This window comes from Mustela putorius, unplaced genomic scaffold (genome assembly GCF_011764305.1).
Source record: "Mustela putorius furo isolate JIRA1106 unplaced genomic scaffold, ASM1176430v1.1 tig00000430_pilon_pilon_pilon, whole genome shotgun sequence".
Lineage (NCBI taxonomy): Eukaryota > Metazoa > Chordata > Mammalia > Carnivora > Mustelidae > Mustela > Mustela putorius.
In genome coordinates, this window is record NW_025421377.1 from 7763082 (window position 1) to 7783727 (window position 20646).

Below are 20646 nucleotides of genomic sequence, written 5' to 3' on the forward strand. Positions count from 1 at the left end.
AGAAGACTTCCCTTTCCTTCTTCCCAAAACTCACAGCCAGAATTTCACATTATCACTATATGACTAACTCTCATTGCTATGGTCAGTCATCTACTGACCTTGTGGCCACTCCTCACTAAGCACCTGAATTGAAATTTCTGCTCCTGGCTCTGTCTTACCCTCACTAATTCCTACTTCTACAGTTACCAATATCAGTACTAATTCACATGTTCAACATCATGAGTTCTCTCTTCCTTGATGCCTTGATCTTGATTTCTACCTGTCCTCAGTCACTCATTCCGTTGTCATTACCACTAAGAATAAACCTTCTATAATCTCCATTTCAAACACCCTCCTTTCTGAGCAGCATCTTCCATATTTCCTACTCATTTCTCTTTAGTACCTCAACTCCAATAACCCTTTATCAGAACAAAAAATACATTGATTCTACCCCATTTTCACAATCACGCTCTCACTTTGTCTTCTCTCCTCTTTACCCAGCTTAAATTCGTGGTTAGCCATCATAACCACACCCTTAGGGGTATCATCAACTCTCCTGCTCCTATCTCCCTTCACCACACTCCCCTGGAAAAATCCCAGGGGACTGCTGGTTAAGCCAAATTCTTAATCTATTCTAAACACGACTGAAGAAATTCAACATAGTGACTGTTCTCTCTTTAAATTAATGGCCAAGAACCTCAAGCAGGCCCTTAATCCTGCCTGCCAGACTAAAATTACCTCGTTTGTTCACTTTCCTACTCTCCTAGAAAACAATTTAATTCTTGTTCCCCTCTTCCCAAACCTCCAACAAGTCCTGTCCTAACCTCACTCTTAGCCAGCTTTATACTCCAATCGTTCTATCAATCTACCTAGCAGCATCTGTACTCATATATTCTGCCTTTCTTCATGTCATCACAGAGCAGGGATCAGCAGACACAGTCTGCGAGGGTCAGAGAGTCAGTATCATAGACTTTGAGGGCCACACAGCCTCTGCTGCAACCATTCAACTCTGCTGTTGCAGCACAAAAGCATCCATAGGCCATATACGAATAACTGAATGTGGCTGTGGAATTGGAAGCTGTAATTTTCATGTGTCACAAATACTATTCTTCTTTTGCTTTTTTTTGTTTCAATCACTTAAGAACGTGTGGAAAACATATATATATTTTTAAAGATTTTATTTATTTGACAGAGAGAGATCACAAGTAGGCAGAGAGGCAAGCAGAGAGAGAAAGAGAGAGAGAGAGAGAGAGAGAAAGAGAGAGAGAGAGAGAGAAGAGGAAGCAGGCTCCCTGCCTAGCAGAGAGCCCGATGTGGGACTTGATCCCAGGACCCTGAGATCATGACCTGAGCTGAAGGCAAAGGCTTAACCCACTGAGCCACCGAGGCAGCCCTGGAAAACATATTTTTAGCTTGTGGGTGTTACAAAACCAGGCAGAGGACCAGATTTGGCCTAAAGGTCATAGCTTGCTTCTCTCACTGAATAATTTTTCCACTAGCCAAGCCCTATGTTTCCACTATGGACTGGACCCCATCCTCTTTCCTCTGTTCGAGAACATTGCTCTAGCATTTCTACCTGTCTCTATCAGTAATTCTTCTCTCTCCAACAGAGCATTCTCATCAGTATACAAATATGCTATTATTTCTCCCACCTTAAAAAGCAAAAACTTCTTTTAAGCCTACTTCTTCTTCCTACTACTGCACGACTCCTCCCCTTTGTAGGAAAACCTTCCCTCCTCGCTAAATCCCCTTGTCCCAGAAAACTGTCTCTTAAGCCCACCCTAATTAGGCTCTCACTCCTATTATTATTCCACCCAATCTGCTCTTATTGATCAACGAATACATGTTGTTAAACTCTGCTCACTTCTCAGTGCTCATCTAATTTAATCTACTATAGGTGACTCTGACAAAGCTAACTGTTTACTCCTCATGGACACACTTTTTCCTGGCTTCTAGGACAACTCAGTTTCCTGGTTTTATTCACACTTCACTGGATATTTCCCTTGAGTCTCCTTCACGTCTTAATGATGGAGTGCCCTAGGACTTAGCTCTTCATCATCCTCTCTCTCTCTCTCCCCACTCATTTCCTGGTGACCACATTTAGATTCATAACCTTCAAATCCATCCACACATTAAAGTTTCTCAAAAACATGTGTCAAATGGACCTCTTCCCTAATCTTCCCTAATCCAAGAGGACTGTGGTGGTAAGAGTAAGCAGAGCTGGAGTGACATAGGCAGAGTATATTCTGGAAGTAGGGCTAGTTGAATTTACTAAGGACTGGACACTGGCATAAGAGAAAACAAAGCAAGGAGGAATGACCTCTATATTACTTTAATTTCTATAACTGTCCTCCCTCTTTTCAAGGAACCCTAGATTTAAGCGCTTTTCTCGGAAAATGTATTTCACTAAAATATACCCAATCTTCTTCCACTAAGCATACAAAGCCTCTTTGAAAAAATTCTTTCACGTGGGATCCGTGACCGCCGAGCACTTCTGTGGGTTATTCACTGATGTATTCTGAGCATCTGGAGCCATGTCCAGTACTTCCTGGCACATGGAAAGAGTTCTTAATAAGGGTTGTGGAAAAACTGACAATCTCCCACACTGACCCTGGCAATGCTGCCTATTTAACTCACTTCTTGTACAGATGCTTGATTCTTTTCATTCCACTCATCTTCTGCACATCGAAAGTAACTGTTGTAGGTAGCTTCTGACCCAGCTCACATGATCTCCACTTCCTGGCAGTCACCACCCTGCATAATCCCTCCCCTAAAGACTGAACCTAGTGATTTGCTTCTAATGAACAGAACAGATAGAAGTGATGGGCTATTATTTCTGTGAACAGGTTACAAAAGACTGACTTCCATCTTGCTGCTGGTTGTCTCTCCCTGGATCTTCTTACCTCCTTGCTCAGATAGAAACAGCTACCTGGAAAGGAACTGAAGGTTGTCTCTGGCCATTGGCCAGCAATAAATCAAGGCCCTCAGTCCAACAGCTGCTAAGGAACCCCATCCTTCCAACAAGCACTGAGGAAGCTCAGAAACAGATTCTGCTCCAGAGTTGAGTTGGCTGTGTTGACTGTGGCCCCCACTGACACCTTGATTACAGCCTTGTGAGAGACCCTGGCCCTCGAAGCACAGGGCGCATCTAAACTGCCTAGATCTCTGACCCAGAGAAACTATGAGATAATAAATGTGTATTATTTTTATATCATTAAGTTTTGTTACACAACAATAAGTAACTAATATACTAAACTTCCACCTGGTATTAATGAAAAGAGAAACCACAGTTTAAATTCTGACTACAACTCCAAGCCATGTGTCTTTAGGGGAGACTCCTCCCACTTAAAGCCTCAGTTTCAACATTTTCAAAATGGGGATATTACCTATGAGATAAAGATGTCTGAGGAATAAATGACTCTTCATGCTTCATATGAAGAACTAGCCAGAGCCTTGCACATTGCAGGAGATTAGTAAATGGTAGTTTAAATCTGAGATAATATGTCTCTCACTAAATAGGAGGCCCTTCAAATCTTTTTTAGAAGCAGAAAAGATTTTAAAATATTAAATTTAAAATAAAAATAAATAGTAACATATAATTTATAACCCTGTCACAGGTGAGGCAATGAAATATTTAAAAAATGCTTTTCTTATATTGAGTCTTGCCTTTCATTGGAAAAAAATAATTTTCTTTAAAACTCTAAAATACCTACTTTGTCAGCAGCTGTCTCAGGTAGAGACTCTTCAATGCCAAGTTCTCGTCGTCTTTCAGCCCTAACTTCTGCATAACTACAAATGGAAAAAAAAAAAAACAGATTTTTTGTGCTTAACCATTCACCTAAAATACTGTAGAGATGTGTTCCGTGTTTGTTTTGTGTCTTACTTGTTGATCACAGATTCCACGGTATTTGTTATGCACTACCAAACTTACAACACATCTATAGTGTTCTATCTTAACCTAGGTATCTCTGTAAATGATCTGTGACTCACAATACTTAAGCATACTTTTCCTTTATTTAATTCTTCTTATCTACTCCAGTGCTCCTTTTACATGATGGACTTTGGGACATAAAAGACAGTTACAGCTTCTGCTCTAAACTATGACATTTACGTCAAGAATTATATATGTATATTACCTCCATTCTATCTCCATATAATGCCTTTAATAATGCATTGAAAACATGTATAAAAAATTAAGAGAAAGACCACTGTAGTTCTTAACAAGTTATGCCTAAAAATTACATTGCCAAACTATCAGTGTTTCTGTAATTCAGAAATGCTATAAAAGGATTATTACCTTACTACGGTGTGAGTACAAACAATAAACTCTGGCCTTGAATTCCACTGATGATAAGTGATGTAATAATGAGTCTGAAGCCAAATCCACTGTTGTCCCTTGGTGAGGAACCTATAATAACATGATTTGCCTTTCCCATATTGCATTACTAAGAAGAAAAAGAGAAAAAATTTATTGATTCATATCATTAGCTATGAATCTGGTTTTTAGTCAAAGCTATCATTTATATTTAAATCTATAAACACAATTCTTCAGGCTTTTCAATAACATATATATCAGTTGTAAGAATATGTTATTCTACAGAGATTCTACAGAGATAACATACATAAATCGTTTAGAATTGTGTCAGCCAGGCACAACGAGGGGCTACTGTTCCTGCTGCTAATAACCACAACACAGCAGGTCATATTAAGCATTCATTGTGGCTTTCTAAGAGTTTCTTTAAATGTGTACTCGCCTCCTGGGCAGACTTACATGCCTGGGTATTAAAACTCATGAACTAAGGTTACAGTATTTTGACATATACAATTTTCAAAGCAATCTATTTCTCTTACTCTGGATTTAGAACTTATACACTTCAAAAACAAGGTTCATTAGATGCCATATTATAAACCTGTACTTACTATTACAGATTAAAATATGTAAAACAGAAACAAGTTTAAGCTTGATCTACAATTCCTACTGGATTGGCTATAAAGTAAAAATCTTCCAAAAAAGGAAATCTTCCAGTATTTTTTTAAAACAAATACAAAAATGGTTACAAGTCTGCATTTTACCACCCTCTATTATTACACTATTTAGTTGACCGGAAGCAGTTATTATCACCAGCAACATTAAAATCTACTTACAATGCTCATGACACTTTGCCAAATTTTCTAGGTCATCCACATGATAGTAATCATAGCCAGATGTCCCCAGAACTTCAAAGGGCAAATATCCTATAATAGGTGGTGCCCTAAATTAGAAAACAATCAATATTATAACTTTTCCATAATAAGAAATACTTCAACTAGACATCAGTTTTTGAGGGGCACATGGCTCAGTCGGTTGAGCATCTGACTTTGGCTCAGGTCATGATCCTGGGGTCTGGGGACCAAGCCCGTGTTGGGCTCCTTAGTGGGGAGCCTGCTTTTCCTTCTCCCTCTGACCCTCTCCCACTGCTTGCACTCTTGCTTGATCTCTCTCTCTCAGATGAATAAATTTTAAAAATCTTTAAAAAATAAAAAATAAAGTAAATCTTAAAAAAAGAAATCAGCTTTGGGGGCAATCTTAAGTTTTGAAAAATGGATAATGGATTGAACATCTCATTAGAAAAATTTTGTCCCTGAAACCCATTAATTTCAAGACTTACGTGACTTTTAGCTTTTAATTGAATTTAAAATGAAGTTACCTGTGATCTAGAAATAGGAACTTCCATTCTAAACTATGCCTGGATGTAAACTCTTCATTAGGTTCCTCAACAGTGCACATTTCCTAAAAGCAAATTAATTAAAATTTAGAAATACTGTTCTGTGCCCTTAGGAGAATCCTAAATATTGTCAGCCATGAAACTCATTATTAGATCATTTTTCCCTAAATTATTTTTTAATCACATTTTAATTTTCTAGTATTAAAGAATGTGACAATAAACATGTAGAATTCTGGAAAGTATTTCTCAGTCAACATATTTCTCTATTCACTCACATGCCTGTAAAACCCTAATTCTAAATTCAGATCTCTCTCCTGAATTACAGTTCTACATTTCTGTCTGGATGTCCCCACGCATCACAAACTCCGTATGTCCTAAAATGAACTAGCTGCCTTACTCCTTATATGCACACAGTTTTGTATCTCGTTCCTGGAGGCATACCTGTGCTGTGCCATCAGTCTAGAAATCTGATAGTCACAAGACACTCTCGTTTTCCCCTTTTAAAAACCACCTAAAGGGCTGTTACCAAATCCTTTCAATTTCACCTTCTAAATTTAAAAAAACAAACAAACAAAAAAACAACTATGTAATCCCATCCATCTGCAGGGTCTTATTAGACTCTAGACTTGCCATCTCTGGCTCATGTTATTGCCATAGCTTCTCCCCAGACAAGTCTCCCTGTTCTTTAACTCGTCTTTTACTCTGGCCACAGTTACCTTCTGATACTCAAGTAAGATTATGACTTCCCTGCTTAAAAACCTTGATGATTTCTCCTTCGGTTAGGATAAAGTTTAAACTCTTTAGCATGGAGAAACAACAAAGAAACATATTTTATTTCTGGACTCCGCTTCCTGGTCTAATCTCATCTTCCACCATCCCTATGCCCTCCACTCACAATAATCCTAGACCCTAGTCATACTCAGCAATGCAGTCCAACCTCCTCTGTGTCCTTGAATGACCTCCTACAGCACAATGAAGTGAATTAAGAGTTTGGGCTTTGAGAAAATGGGAATTGTAATTAATCTACCACTTAACAGCTGCAACTTCGAGCAAGTATTAATCAATTAATTAATCTACCACTTAACAGCTGCGACTTTGAGCAAGTAACTTCCCAAAGCCTCAATTTCCTTACATATAAAATGAGGTCCATACTAGCATCTATCTTATAAAGTTATCAGAATAATTAAATGAGACTGTACATATGAAGTACGCAGCCATCAGCAAATGTTAGCCGCTGCTATCATTTCCTAAGAACAGAACAAGCAGAACAAGACTGGACTAAGGTTCTCAAAGTGCTACTTCTAGAATACGGTCTCCCTCTAAATTTAAAATCTTAGCCTGGCTTATTTCAAGCCACTTTCTAGTGGCTGAACTATTTTCCGACTTAGTGTCTACTACTAATCATCTATTTCTTGAGCCCCAGGGAATAAAATAAATTATTTAACTGAATTTTAAAATTAAAAAGGTAAAATTATATGCGGTAAAAGGTCACTTACATATTTCAAAAGAAAATTTCAAAAGAAATCTTTAAAAATCACCTAAATTTTTCGTCTTTCCCCTTGAGTATAGATTGTGAACTATATAAAAAAGTAACCTAACACTTTGCACAAAAGCAGGACAGTGGTGATATATAACCACTGGTTAACTGCAAAGGATATGTATTTTTAAATTAGTTATAATTTAATGAGTGCCTTGATAACTCATTTGCTTCAAAATAAATTAAGATGAAATCAGAGAGGGAGAGAAACCGTAAGAGATTTTTGACTCTGGGAAACAAACTGAGGGTTGCTAGAGGGGTTGGGGGCTGGGGGATGGTGTTACTAGGTGATATGCATTAAGGAGGGCACTTGGAAGTAAAGAGCACTGGGTGTTGTATGCAACTAATGAATCACTAAATTCTACTTCTGAAACTTATAAAACAGTATATGTTAATTAACTGATTTTAAATTTAAAAAAATTATCACAAGCACGTATATTTAATGGCTCATGATCATTACTGCTTTAATGTTTGTAAGAACTATCAGTTATTCTGGAAACAACAAAAAAATTACATAAAGCTAGTTCTCATAATATGAAGTGAAATCCTCTTTGGAAAATAGAGACATACCTTGATGAACTGAGGTGTAGCTAATCTCACAGTAGCTACAAAACAAACTCTATCATCATAAGAAGGCCTGTGTGTGCGTTGTATAGTCCCTTCAAAACCATTGTGTGCTGAAGTGGATACTAAAAAAATAAGGAAATAATTATCATCAGTTACTCCAGTAAAATCTAGTTATTATTGATGTTCAAACATCTGTGTCTTTAAAAGTTTAAAGAACCAACTTAAAATTCACTATATTTTTAACTCACCACTATTTAAAGATTTGAAATTTCCTATAAATTTCACATATTCATAGGTAGACGGCTCCTTTGGGTCTATTGTTCCTCGAAGCATATGGCAACAGAATTCTAACTGATTTTTTGCTGAAATGAGAAAAAATGTGATATATTTGTGATCTGTCATAACGAATGATCTATAAGATGATAAAAGTTGTGTAAGTTTATAATCATTAATTTCTCCAACAGAAGTCCTCAATGACATTTTGTTTAGTTCATAAAAGTAAAATATCTTTAGAAGATGATCTCATCTTATTCTTAATAGAGGAGACATATCTTCTGTTATAAGCAACTGTATATTTCCCCACTTTCATCTGTTTTTCCATCTCATTCTTCACTCTCATGTGAAAGAAAGGTTTTGCTTCCATTACAAAGCTAATGCTTTTCTCCACCTCGAAGTCTTTCCGACCTTTTCTAGGACTAGGGCTACTCCACAGTCATTCATTCCTTTAGCACCCATACATTCTCTTTGGGCCCTTACTTTCCAATTTTAAAATTTGTTGAGGTCTTTCCACCTTAAACAAAGGGTTTTTCATGCTACTCTTTTTAGGATCATAGATCTTCCTTTTTATTACGTGCTCTATTTCCATAGATTCATCTCCCTGAATTTTCATGAAATGTGGTGTTTAGTCCTTACACCTCTGAAGAAATTTCTTTTTAAGATCACCAACATTTGTATTGAGTTAACAATACAATCAGTGATCTTTCCTCGTTGTTTCTACCTCTTTAAGACTCATTACATTTTCATCTCCATAACACGAAACTTAACCTTCCTACCTTACTATTTCCATAAACTCTCCATCAATTTTCAAACTATGAGCATTCACAAGAGTTCTTTTTTATCTTTTACTATCCCCTTGTAAATTTATTGGCATTGGTAAATTTATTTACTCCTAAATCTCTCTCTAATTCTAACATTTTATGTTTAAGACCAAATGTCATATCATTATTTGCTTTAGGACATTTCTACTTGATTGTCCCACCAAGCAACTTAAACTCGAAATATCTAGAAGTGAATTTATCCCTCTTTCTTCTAAGCCAGCTGTTCTCCTCTGTCTTATGTGTGTTCTCTCCCCAGTTGGAAACCCTACCAATTTGGTCTCTTCTCTATCATATGCCCCAAAACCAATCTGTCACCAGGACCTGCTGTTTATTTCACCAAGCTCTCACTAGTCATTTTTTCCAACTTAGCATCCAATACCACCAATTTAGTAGAGAAATTACTCTGCATTCCGGTAGCTGCAAAATGTATTCTTTAAGCTTCTACACTCCTGCCACTAGAATTCAATCTTGCCTACTACTCTTAGACTAATAGTACCTTCTCATCATTATTTCAGCACTCAAGGACTAGTAACACCTCTTTTTACTCACAGCATCAAACTCATACTCTTCTGTCATTACCACAAAAGGCTTTATTATCAAACTCAGCAGATCTAACTACTTTCTTCCTAAAACCTTCCTTACTGATGATCCCTGGCCACTTGGTCACCTGTGCCTAATGCCAAGTCCTCCTGAGTTCATCTACTCAACACTCATATATAGGTTTTTCTTTCCACCCTTACTTCTATTGCTATTCTTACCTCCAGTCTGGTCCTTCCAAAATTTTTCACCTGAGGTATACTTTTTTTCAGACCACATTTTTTGTTTTCCCGCAAATCCCTTTCACTAGCTCCTCATTATGTAAAAAATAAAACTCAAACTCCTTAGGATGAACTAGTGAGCCCAATTTCCTTCTCTGGACACAAATCACACCACCTGTACCACCCCATCTTCACTATGGCCCAAACGACCAGTTTGCAGGATCCTGAATTTTCTAAGCAATTTTCCCTGTTATATATCACATTATTCACTTGGCATCAACAGTTTTGGGAGAGAAATAAATTTGTTTTGTATACTAATTGTTTAACCAGGGGGTCAGGAAGTCATTTAATTAAAACTTTTCTCTATCAAAAAGTACTGTTGCCAACCTCACCTCTGATCTTGGAAGCAGAAGTCTGAGAGCTGTCTTTCTGCCAGAAGCTTGCCTGCATTCAGTTCTCTAGTCAATTCTGCCCTTACAAAGGTCGCTAAAGTGGACCATCTCTCCTCTGTTCACCTACTGCTATGGCCCAGAGTTCCAACTTTCTTCTCTTTGTTCTATATGTTTACCTTAAACAGTGCCATTCAATCCATGATGTCAAGCCCTATTTACAGACACACAACTGCCTCTGTGTCCAGTCCAGATCTCTTTCCTGGAATGGTCTATTGGTCAATGTCATAAGAACTAGGCTTCAAATGGATTCTCCTTATCTCTAGTTCTTCCTGACTCCTTCTAATCTGTTCTTAACAAAGATATACATTCACACATAGTTACACATAAAGGTGAGTGTGTGTGTCTGTGTGTGTGTGTCTATTTTTAGTAAGTATGCTACAGAATTTCAGGGTTCAAAATAAAAATAACTTTTAAAATGATTAAGTAGTATTACCAGAAAACTCAAATATTTTAAATCACGAAAAAAAAGTGATTAAATACTAAACAGTGTTATAATAATTTCAGATTAAACAAGGGGTAATTTAGTGAAGAAAATGAAACAGTCTGGTCAAATTAATTTGTCAAATGAATATAAGAGAAATGTCTAATTATACCACAGTATTTTGTACTTCTTGAAGGCAAGGACTATTTTTCACTATTCTTGGCACTCTTATGAGATAGCCCAAGTTCCAGGCATATTAAATATATACAATAAATGATAACTTAATTCAGTTTAATTAATAAAGCAATTTCCTTTACATAATAATATTCTGAAATACAGAAGTTACTTTTTTCTACAGTTCCAGTGTTCAATTGGTCAGTGATGGTAAAAATGAGACTATTTTCTCTCATTACATACAAAAATATTTTTTCTTAATTTATTGCCAGGCTCCACTTCTGTGTGAAATATATTTTTATGGCAAAACTATTACAACAAAAAAGAGTGGGTTTCAATATACCCTGAAAAAGAGTGCAGACTTTTAATATGGTCATAATTCCATTATGTATATATTAATATTTAAAAAGGATCTAATAGGGTATATGGCATGATGCTATGTGTTGATATGGTTTGACATGTCTGTGTTTGTTACAAAAGCTAAACTGTGTTTGTTATAAAACTAAAGGAAAGTGCAACCAAATACATTTAACTTTTTGCTTGACAGTGACTACTTACATTTTAAATATTCAGGGGTTAACGAATCACTTTCCAGCAGATGAGTAGAGAGTATTTTATAAACCTCTGAATGTTCCCCCTCTGGGATAAAATTAAATATACTTTGATCCACAAGATCAGACTAAAAAAGAAATTTTTAAAAAACACAATAATTTTAGTGATTCAAGTACATTTATTTTAAAAGTATATCATCTTTCTTAAAACACCACATGAGCATATAGCTAACTTTCAATCATCTATAAAAACTGACAAATTCCAAGTTATAAAGCACAGCTCAAAAAACAAGAGAAGGTGGAAGAAGGTTAACATGACTTCCATGCCCCTGCTATGAGCGTCATCAGATCAATGATCAATATGACTGTGAAAGTCTGATAAATTATTTGCAAAAGTGAGTTCCACCAAATTTGAACATTTACTATAGAACAGGACTAAGAAGGTTTAATACAAGTATCGTTGGCTAGGAGATACAGCCTTACCACATATCCAAACCTCTGGTAAATTATGGTGGTGTACACTATAACAAAGGACCAAAGCATTAGCCACTGGCTAAGTGAAGAGAAGATCTGATTTCGGTGTTATTTCAATTGTCTAGTGTGTCTTTTCTTTTTTATTTCATTTTTTCCTGCCATCTATCCTGCATCCCACTGACAAAAAGCCTTGCTTTTAGATAACAAAAGAGGCAAGTAGTATGTTAAGCTTTACAATCCTTGCTAAAAATATGGCTTTAACCATGGTTTAGTAACCAAAAATAATTTGACAAACATCAGGTTGTCTGTGATGTGCCATGGTTGTGGAATAAAAAACGGTTAAGATAGTTCCTATCCTTGAGGACTACTAAAGAGGGGCCCCTGGGTAGCTCGCTTGGTTAAGTATCTACCTTTGGCTCAGGTCATGATCTCAAGGTCCTGGAATCAAGCCTGCCTCAGACTCCATGCTCAGCAGGGAGTCTGCTTCTCCCTCCCACTCTGCCTTCTTCCGCACTCAGGCACATGTGTACTCTCTCTCAGATAAATAAAAATAATAATAATAATTTTAAAAGAATCATAACAAAACTTCAGTGACTTCACATTTCCTATTAAATCCAGTCCATTTGACTTGGTTTCTCTACATTTTCAAACTGCCCCATGGAATTCTGGGAACAGTGAAGTGGTATGCCAGGAACTGTGGAGGAAGGGGTGAAGGGCAAGGGGAGTGTGAAGGGGTTGTGGAGGCGGGGCTAAAGGTCTATGCCCCTGCATTCAACCAAAGCATTTCCACTGTTTCTATTTTAAACACTAAACACTTTGTTATAAGGGGAAAAAAAAAAAAGCAAAACAAAGGAAAAAACCCTCAACGAACAATAAAAACCAACCATGGGGGCTAGTGAGAGGTAAGAAAGGGATGTTTTTCTTCTCTCCACACATTTTCTTTTTTCTAGCCCTCACTGTCCGCCCCATGAAATAGAATATCCTTCCCTCCTCTTTCCAGATTTGTACTCTCTACCTTTCAAAGTTTAATTCAAATTATTTCCTTCAAAAAAGCATTCTCTTCTTGCTCTTTGCAACGACATGGATGGAACTAGAGGGTTTTATGCTAAGTGAAATCAGTCAGTCAGAGAAAGACAATTAACATATGATCTCACTCATATGTGGAATTTAAGGAAACAAGGCAGAGGAACATACGGGAAGGAAGGAAAAATAAAATAAGATGAAAATTGAGAGGGAAGCAAACCATAAGAGATGCTGAACTCTAGGAAACAAACTCAGGGCTGCTGGAGGGGAAGGGATAATTGGGTGATGGGCATTAAGGAGGGTACTTGATGTAATGAGAGCGCTGGGTGTTACACACAGCTGTGAATCATTAAATTCTACCCCTGAAATGAATTTTTTTAAAAAAGCATTCTCTAAACACCATAATCCACAGTAAAAATAATAAAATTCCTTTAGTATTTATTACTCATATCATTCCTTTTTCATAAAAAAAAATGGCTATATTTTAATGTCTATGTCCTGCTAACCCATGAGTGAACAAAAGGGCCCTATCTCTTACACCTTTATCTCCTGTCCTTCAAATCAAGGCAGCACTGGCACAATGCTTTGCACATAAGTGTCATCAATACAGTAAAATATTTTGGGCTAAGGAGTTATTTGATAAAGCTTAAGGGATAACCATACCAAAAATATATCTGTATTTTAATGAGTTTTTTCTTAAATCTTAGTTCATTACTTCTGGAGATTTTTTTAGACTTTAAGAAAAATCTCCAGAAGTAATGAACTAAAAATTGAAGCATGAATAAGAACAAAAGCTAGAAAACTGCTTTTTATTGATGAAATAAAGTATCAATAATCTATGCATTGGTACCAATATAAAAACTGTCTTAACAGAAAAATAAGACACCAATTTGAAAAACTAAAACTTTCATTTTGGAAATGATTATTGTTTTCTATTATTTATTCTTATCTTCAATTTCTTCTATTCCAGTAAATTATGATGTGAGTCATGTTACCCTTGCTTTTCCACCTATAAACTTATAGGAGGTTTCATATTTATAGAGAAAATATGAATGGCTAGTATAGAGTGGTATGGTCACAGGTAATGCTTCCCCACCATTCTGCTTCCCCTGACACTTGATAATCTGAAATGTCAGAGTTAGCAGGCAACTAATGAATTAATTAATGTGTCAAACTTTCCTTTAACCACTACATTTAAAATCTCTAAATGAAGGTAATCATACTTGATGTTGGCATACCACCCACTCAGTTCCCAAACACAATTCAAAGAAAAGAAAAGAAAATGGTAGCTATCTGGATCCTTCTATCCCTCTCAATCATTTTCATGAAGAAGAAATATAAAATCTGCTGTTTATAATGTGACCTAAATCAACAGCCTGTTTCCTTTCTTTCCTTTTCTTAAACTGTTAATTTGTGCCTCTTAATCCCCTTCTCCTATTTTATCCATCCTCCCCCATCTCCTCTGGCACCCATTAGTTTCTTATCTGTGTTTAAGAGTCTATTGGGATCTTTTTATTCATTTCTTTTCTTTTTCGGGTTCCACACATAAGGGAAACTATTTAGGATATGTCGTTCTCTGACTTATTTAACTTAATACCCTCTAGGTCCATCCATGTTGTTGCAGATGGCAAGATTTCCTTCTTTTTTATGGCTGAGTAGTATTCCATTATATATATACACACCACACCTTCTTCATCCATTCATCTATAGATGAACACTTGGGTTGCTTCCACACCTTAGCTATCCTAAATAATGCTGCAATAAACACAGGGGTACATGTATCTTTCTGAACTAGTATTCATGTTTTATTTGGGTCAATACCCAGGAACGGAATTACTCGATCATTCAGGTCTTTCTGTTCTTCTCTACAGTAGGTCAATGAGACCATTAAGCGGAAACTATTCACTCCCACCAATTTCCTTTTCTTTCAGGGAGACAACCAACAGTCAGATAATTGCTTTTAGTTTGGAAATATAAACACAAGTTGCTTAAAAAGGATTAAAAGCTCCTCTGAGAAAAATGTCAAGTATATGTTGGATATAATACCTATGTTCTTTTGGTACAGGCAACAGGAACAAAAATTCTGGCCCTATCAAATAAGCTTTCAAAATCATTATATAACTATTCAAAAAAATTCTAAATTATATTGTGGCATACTATATTTATACCAAAGTCTGTACTGACTTTCTTAAAACACACTTATGTTTATACTTCCCAACTAACAAGTTAAGAAGAACAGAAAAGGAAAGGAAAAGTATCTTCAGAGCAGCACTTTCACTCTTGGACTCTGTCACACTGTAACACGGTTAATCATTCTCCTACCCCCACCCCCCTCCCCGCCCCACATTACAGGTGATTACAAGTTTAAAATATGCTCTCTCTCAGGAGCACATTTAAGCAAGTGTGAGGAAATCAAGTCTTAAGTTGTCAAGTGTTAACCAATTTTAAGTTCCCAGTCAAGAGGCCTGACTTTTTGTGTTGCCACTTTTACTAAATGTTTGTATAATTAAATCCAATTTCTCTGGGAACATGTCTGCTGATAACATAAAGGCAGGCTGGGCTGAGGAGGTCTAAAATCCCTTCTGATGCTGAGGTTCTATGACCCTATGATTTTGTCACAGAATGTCAAACCAAGAAGGGGGGAAAAATCAACAAAATCCCTTCTCCTAATTGTTAGCCACAAATAGTTAAAATGTACCTAAGTTAATTTCATAAGTATGAAGTGACAAAGAAAAATATTCTTTTTGCAGGACCTAAAGTATCAGTTTTATAATTTTATAGTCAGAATTAGGATTTAAAAATTTTAAGTCCCAGTGAACACTAAGATGGCAAATTCTAATTTCTCAAGAGAACTGAATTATAAACACTAACGCCTAATTTGGGGATTTGCTAATATTTCTTGCCTTTCAGGCAACAGCCAATATTCTATTTTAGACAAAAAAGGTTTTCATATTAAAATGAAAAAAATATTTTAAACTCTTTGTTACACTCAATTTTTTAAAAAGATTTTATTTATTTATTTGACACAGAGAAAGAGAGATCACAAGTAGACAAGAGAGGCAGGCAGAAAGAGCAAGGGAAGCAGGCTCTCTGCTGAGCAGAGAGCCCAATGCAGGCCTCTATTGCAGGACCCTGAGATCATGACCTGTGCCGAAGGCAGAGGCTTAACCCACTAGCCACCCAGGTGCCCTGTTACAGTTAATTTTTAATGACAACTCAAAATAGGAAAGCACATATTGTTTTCTCCTATTATGCATAATCCTAAACAAGTATTATTTCATTTTCTCAAAAGACACTTGTGCTTATGTTTTCAAATCATTAAATAACATATAATTCAGCAATGTCAGTGATGTGAGGGAAAGTACAGTAAGCAGAGAAAAGCGAAAAACTGTTTTAAAAAAAGGCTACTCTTAACTCAGAATGAAATGAAATGGGTCTACGGGATCACTAGCAATCTTCTCTGCCAAAATAATACACCTGCCAGTCTATAAGCTTTGGCTTACACAATCACCTAAAAAGATCCAGAAGATGTGAGTAAGAGAGGAAACTGGGCATGCAGCGTATGGGAACTCTCTGTACTATCTTCTTCATTTTTCTGTAAATATAAAACCAGTTCTAAAATTAAAAGTTAAAAAAAAAAAAAAAACAGGAGGGAATGTGTGGGCAAAGAGGGTTTGCATTGAGAAGAAAAACATTAATGATCAAAGACCTAAATCCTAACTAGGCGTGCTGTAGAATCTGATCTTTAAGTGTGGAGTCTATTCTTTTGGTAACATATAAAGTAGCAGAATAATCAAAGGAAGGGTGATAGTGCTTTTTGCTATCTCTTGAAAGAGACCTTTATAGAAGAGTTTACTTTGTATTCTTATAAATCTTCAAAAGATGGGCAATTTAAGAGTAATTTATAAATAACTTCAGAATATTTACACTACAAGTCCTATCTTAAATAAGAACAATTACATTTTTTAAACAATTACATTTTAAATAAAAACTTTAAATTCATAAAAACTGTCAACTGCAGCACAGCACCCAGCATAACAGTGTGACACAGAGTAGTCAACAAATACACGTTTAATAAAACAGCAAGCAATAAGATATAATTCAGGTATTCATCATCCTGATCAAAATTATACAATATAATTCTTTTCTAATTCACTTGGTCATATTGAAAATAAACTGAATATGGTCATTATCAAATTCTCATTTCTAGCACAGAACACAAAAACTCTGTACCTATTATTTTTAGTATGTTATTCTAAGTTATTTTTTTGAGAAAATTACTTGAGTTCCTCTAAAAGGAACAAATAACTCCCCCCAAATTTACTTATTCTTAAGGTATTTCCAGTAACTTAGCAACACTGTCGCCATGCTGATTAAAAAGGAAACACTGAGAACAGCATGAGGGTAAGAAGGGCAGAGGTTAGACACAGTGGCAGTTAATATTAGTTACTGCCAAATAGGGAGACATGGTTAAAGCTCTCCCTCTGACTCTAACAACTGTTCGACATTGCTCTGGAGATCCTCTTCCTCATGCTTTAGAACATTTAAAATAGGTCTTAAATAAGAAAAAGATCACAGGATACTTACTGGTAAATGTTCAAGTAATGAAGTTATACTCTCAGACACATATATTATGCTTCCATCTGTCATGATTGCTAAAAAAAAACCATCAAGAGCCTGAAATTAAACATAATGGTCAGTTAAGCAAAAAGAAAAAAGTATAGGACAGAAAAAAAAAATCTAATTAAATGACAAAGTACTTAGTGTGTAATTTCCAGAGTGCTGCCAAATGCTAACTTTTCCCTGACAACACCTTAGTACATATCTTTGTGCATTCTTAAATGTTTCTGGGGGGGAAAAGATCACAATATGGTCATACATGGGAGAGTTGCCTTCTAAAACAGATACGTAATGTTCTATCATTACTATATGTACATTATAAGAGAACTGCCTTATTTGAAGATGCTGGTATCTGACATGACATCAATGATATGCCTGACACAAAAGAACATATCCCCACCTTTTGGGTATATTAATAAAAAGATGTTCGACTGAAACTTAAGGAGATACATGAGGTTAAAGTGAAAGGGAAATTAAGCTGAAAAAGTAGGCTGGGTCAGATCATGCAAGGCCTTGAATACCAGGTCAAGACATAAGGACTTCATTCAAAAGTAGTCTAGAAGCAGTATTACATGGATTCAGAAGAAACAGAATTAAGTCAGGAAAATTTCAGTGGCTTCTGGAAGTCAGGGAAGTTAATGAAAATATGAATGAAATCAGTAGCAGTAAGAACAGAGAATTAGGCAAACTTTGAGAAATGGGAAGTTAGAGTTCAGAGAGAAGCTAGTACAGGGGATAAGATAATTAACAATAAAGCAACCCTGTACTTTATATTTTATAAAGTATTTTCACTTGAAAACCCTAGGCACAGAAGTGACAGCTGAAGAAATGAGATCTGCAAAAGACAGAAGCAGGCATCAGACTACACTGAGTTTAGAAACAGTGGATACTGTCCATTACAAAGTACTCCTTTATGAACTTCAGAGGGAAGGAAGGAAAAGGACAAGTTCTAAGGGAACCAAGTATCAAGGGAAGTAACTGGACTATATATGCAGGTTGAAGGAAAAGAAGATCCAGTGAAAAAGATGCTGAAGATACACAGCAGAAAAGACACACCATAAGAAGAGTTCCTCTCTGCCTATCAAAACAGCTATCATGCTAAATTTAAAATTCTTTTTAATTATAGGGCTCTCTCAAAGGATAGCAACTGCTGGTAAGAACCATACATATCTTCTTGAACACTGTTATTATATGTACAGCACCTCGCAGATATGTGGCATGTAGTAGATAAAAAAAATATCTGTGGTATATAATGTATGGACCTGGGAGTTAGAGTCATCTCCTACTTCAAAATAACTGTTGAAGAATTGCTAATTTATATGGAAAAAGGCACCCTCCACCTCATCTCACCTTCTACTGGGGGACAGATCTGGATGTCAGAAAGAACTTACTTTGAGTAGATGCCTATCTTCTAGAATGGCTCAGAAAAACCCATTCTTGGCTGAGCGCGTGCGCGTGTGTGTGTGGGTGGGTGAGGGTGAGAGAGAGAGAGAGAGAGAGAGAGAGAACCTTGTAATTTAAGAAAATTCAAGGGGTACCTGGGTAGCTCAGTCAGTTAAGTGCCTGACTCTAAATTTCAGTTCAAGTCATGATCTCAGGGTCATGAGATCGAGCCCTGTGTTGGGCTCTGCACTCAGCAGGGCGTCTGCTTAAGGTACACAAACTCTTTCTCTCTCTCTCTCCCCCTTCTCCTTCTCTTTTTCTCCCCCTACCTCTTACCGCCCCCACCCCCCCCACACACACATATATGTATGTGCTGGCTCTCTCTCTCAAGTCAATAAAGAAATCTTAAAAAAAGAAAAGAGAAGAAAAGAAAATTCATGAAATTATTTTTACCAAAACTCCTTAGTACAATAATGCCTGTATTATTATTTCATAATGAATGGGTTAAGAAGAACATACTTCATGTGAAGCTAGATCCGGTTATCTCTGAAAGTAAATTAATATTTATTATGATGATCTGTATTTGCTCTTAGGATATCTGCTAGAAGCTGAGTGAAGCTCTCTTCTGTGAAGAGAATGAACTGAAATCAGAACTCTTAATAACATAAGCCCATTGCCAGAACGAGAGCCTAGCCTTTCATCTTCGACACCGGCAAAGACTAAGCAGAGAAAAGCCTCTACCAACGTGCCACAAAAGTCTTAACACAAGAAAGGACCCAGGGCCCAGGACTTCTTTTGAGAGGAGGGATATAATTTTCGAGCACAGTGGATGGGTACACCAAAAACTTAAGGGGTCTTGAGGAGGGCCCTAAGGAGGAAGACTGGAGAGATATGGACGAGAAAGTGAGACCCCTGTCTCACTATCCTACTCCCAAGACTGAAGCCTGTGAGGCTTATCTCTTTTCCCATACTGTATGATATACATTAGTTAAAACTGTTGGTCTTCAGTGATGGTGGCAGAATAGCAGGATCCTAGCTATACCTTGTCCCCACATACAACTTGATCACTATCAAATCACCCTAAATATCCCAGAAATCCATCTGAAGACTGGCAGAGCAAACAACTAAAGGTAGAGAAGAGGCCACATGGAAGAAGGTAGGAAAATGCAGAGAGGCAGTGAAAAAGACGGGCTGCTACAGTGGGGAGGGAGCCCCCGTAACAGAGACTGACGAAAGACAGACGAGTACAAAGGAAAACAAATCCCCATAGCACCTGGGCGTGGGACGTAAGAGGGGCCAATTCCATGAGTTCTGGCAATCAGCAGGGCTTAACACTAGAGTTCTAAAGATCTGCAGGTTTGGCTCAGGAGACTCCCGGGTCACTGGGGAAGAAGGCAGGGCAAACATCCTGTGGACACAGTGCGGAAATGGAGATCTGAAGAGCAGGTGGGACACACAGTGGGGAGGTTATTTGCTCATCTCAGAGTGTATCCCAGAGAGACAGCATTCACAGAAAGACCCCACCAGCAACAAAGGAACTGGCAGGCACCACTTCCCTCTCCCGCCCCTCAGCCTAAGCACACAGCCCCGTGGGAACGAGGGCAGCCTCCGCACTCACGACTTAACTCCTTTACACCGAGCGCCACCCTTCTGTGCTCCAGAAAAACCACCCTTTCCAGTCACATCTGTGTCGGTCCCAGTGTGATGGCCCCCCAACACACCACCCCCAAACCCAGCCCAAACCCTTGGCCACACCACTTCTCCCCACCCAGAAGTCTTACAGGGCCTCAGTTCCACTGGTGGTAGTGACAGGTCTCATTTCACAACAGGTGAAGAGCGCCTCTGCAGACAACTTGCCTGAAGGATAAAATGGCCAGGACACAACAGCAGAAAATACACAGCACA

The 20646-nt window shown here is 37.2% G+C and overlaps 1 protein-coding gene across 9 annotated transcripts in view; it reads right to left on the reverse strand.

The window, feature by feature from the left end:
* The window catches only part of CLOCK (clock circadian regulator), a 131959-nt gene that overhangs the window by 25040 nt on the left and 86273 nt on the right, over nt 1-20646 (reverse strand). For 8 of the 9 annotated variants that reach the window (XM_004775507.3, XM_004775509.3, XM_004775505.3 and 5 more), the window contains 8 exons: nt 17326-17415; nt 11249-11369; nt 8037-8150; nt 7792-7910; nt 5667-5749; nt 5125-5231; nt 4277-4424; nt 3693-3768 (listed from right to left, as the gene is read on the reverse strand). In XM_004775507.3, coding sequence (XP_004775564.1) covers nt 3693-3768; nt 4277-4424; nt 5125-5231; nt 5667-5749; nt 7792-7910; nt 8037-8150; nt 11249-11369; nt 17326-17415 — 858 coding nt within the window. The remainder of the gene's footprint in view (nt 1-3692; nt 3769-4276; nt 4425-5124; nt 5232-5666; nt 5750-7791; nt 7911-8036; nt 8151-11248; nt 11370-17325; nt 17416-20646) is intronic. The other variant, XM_045079775.1, reaches the window with a different exon arrangement.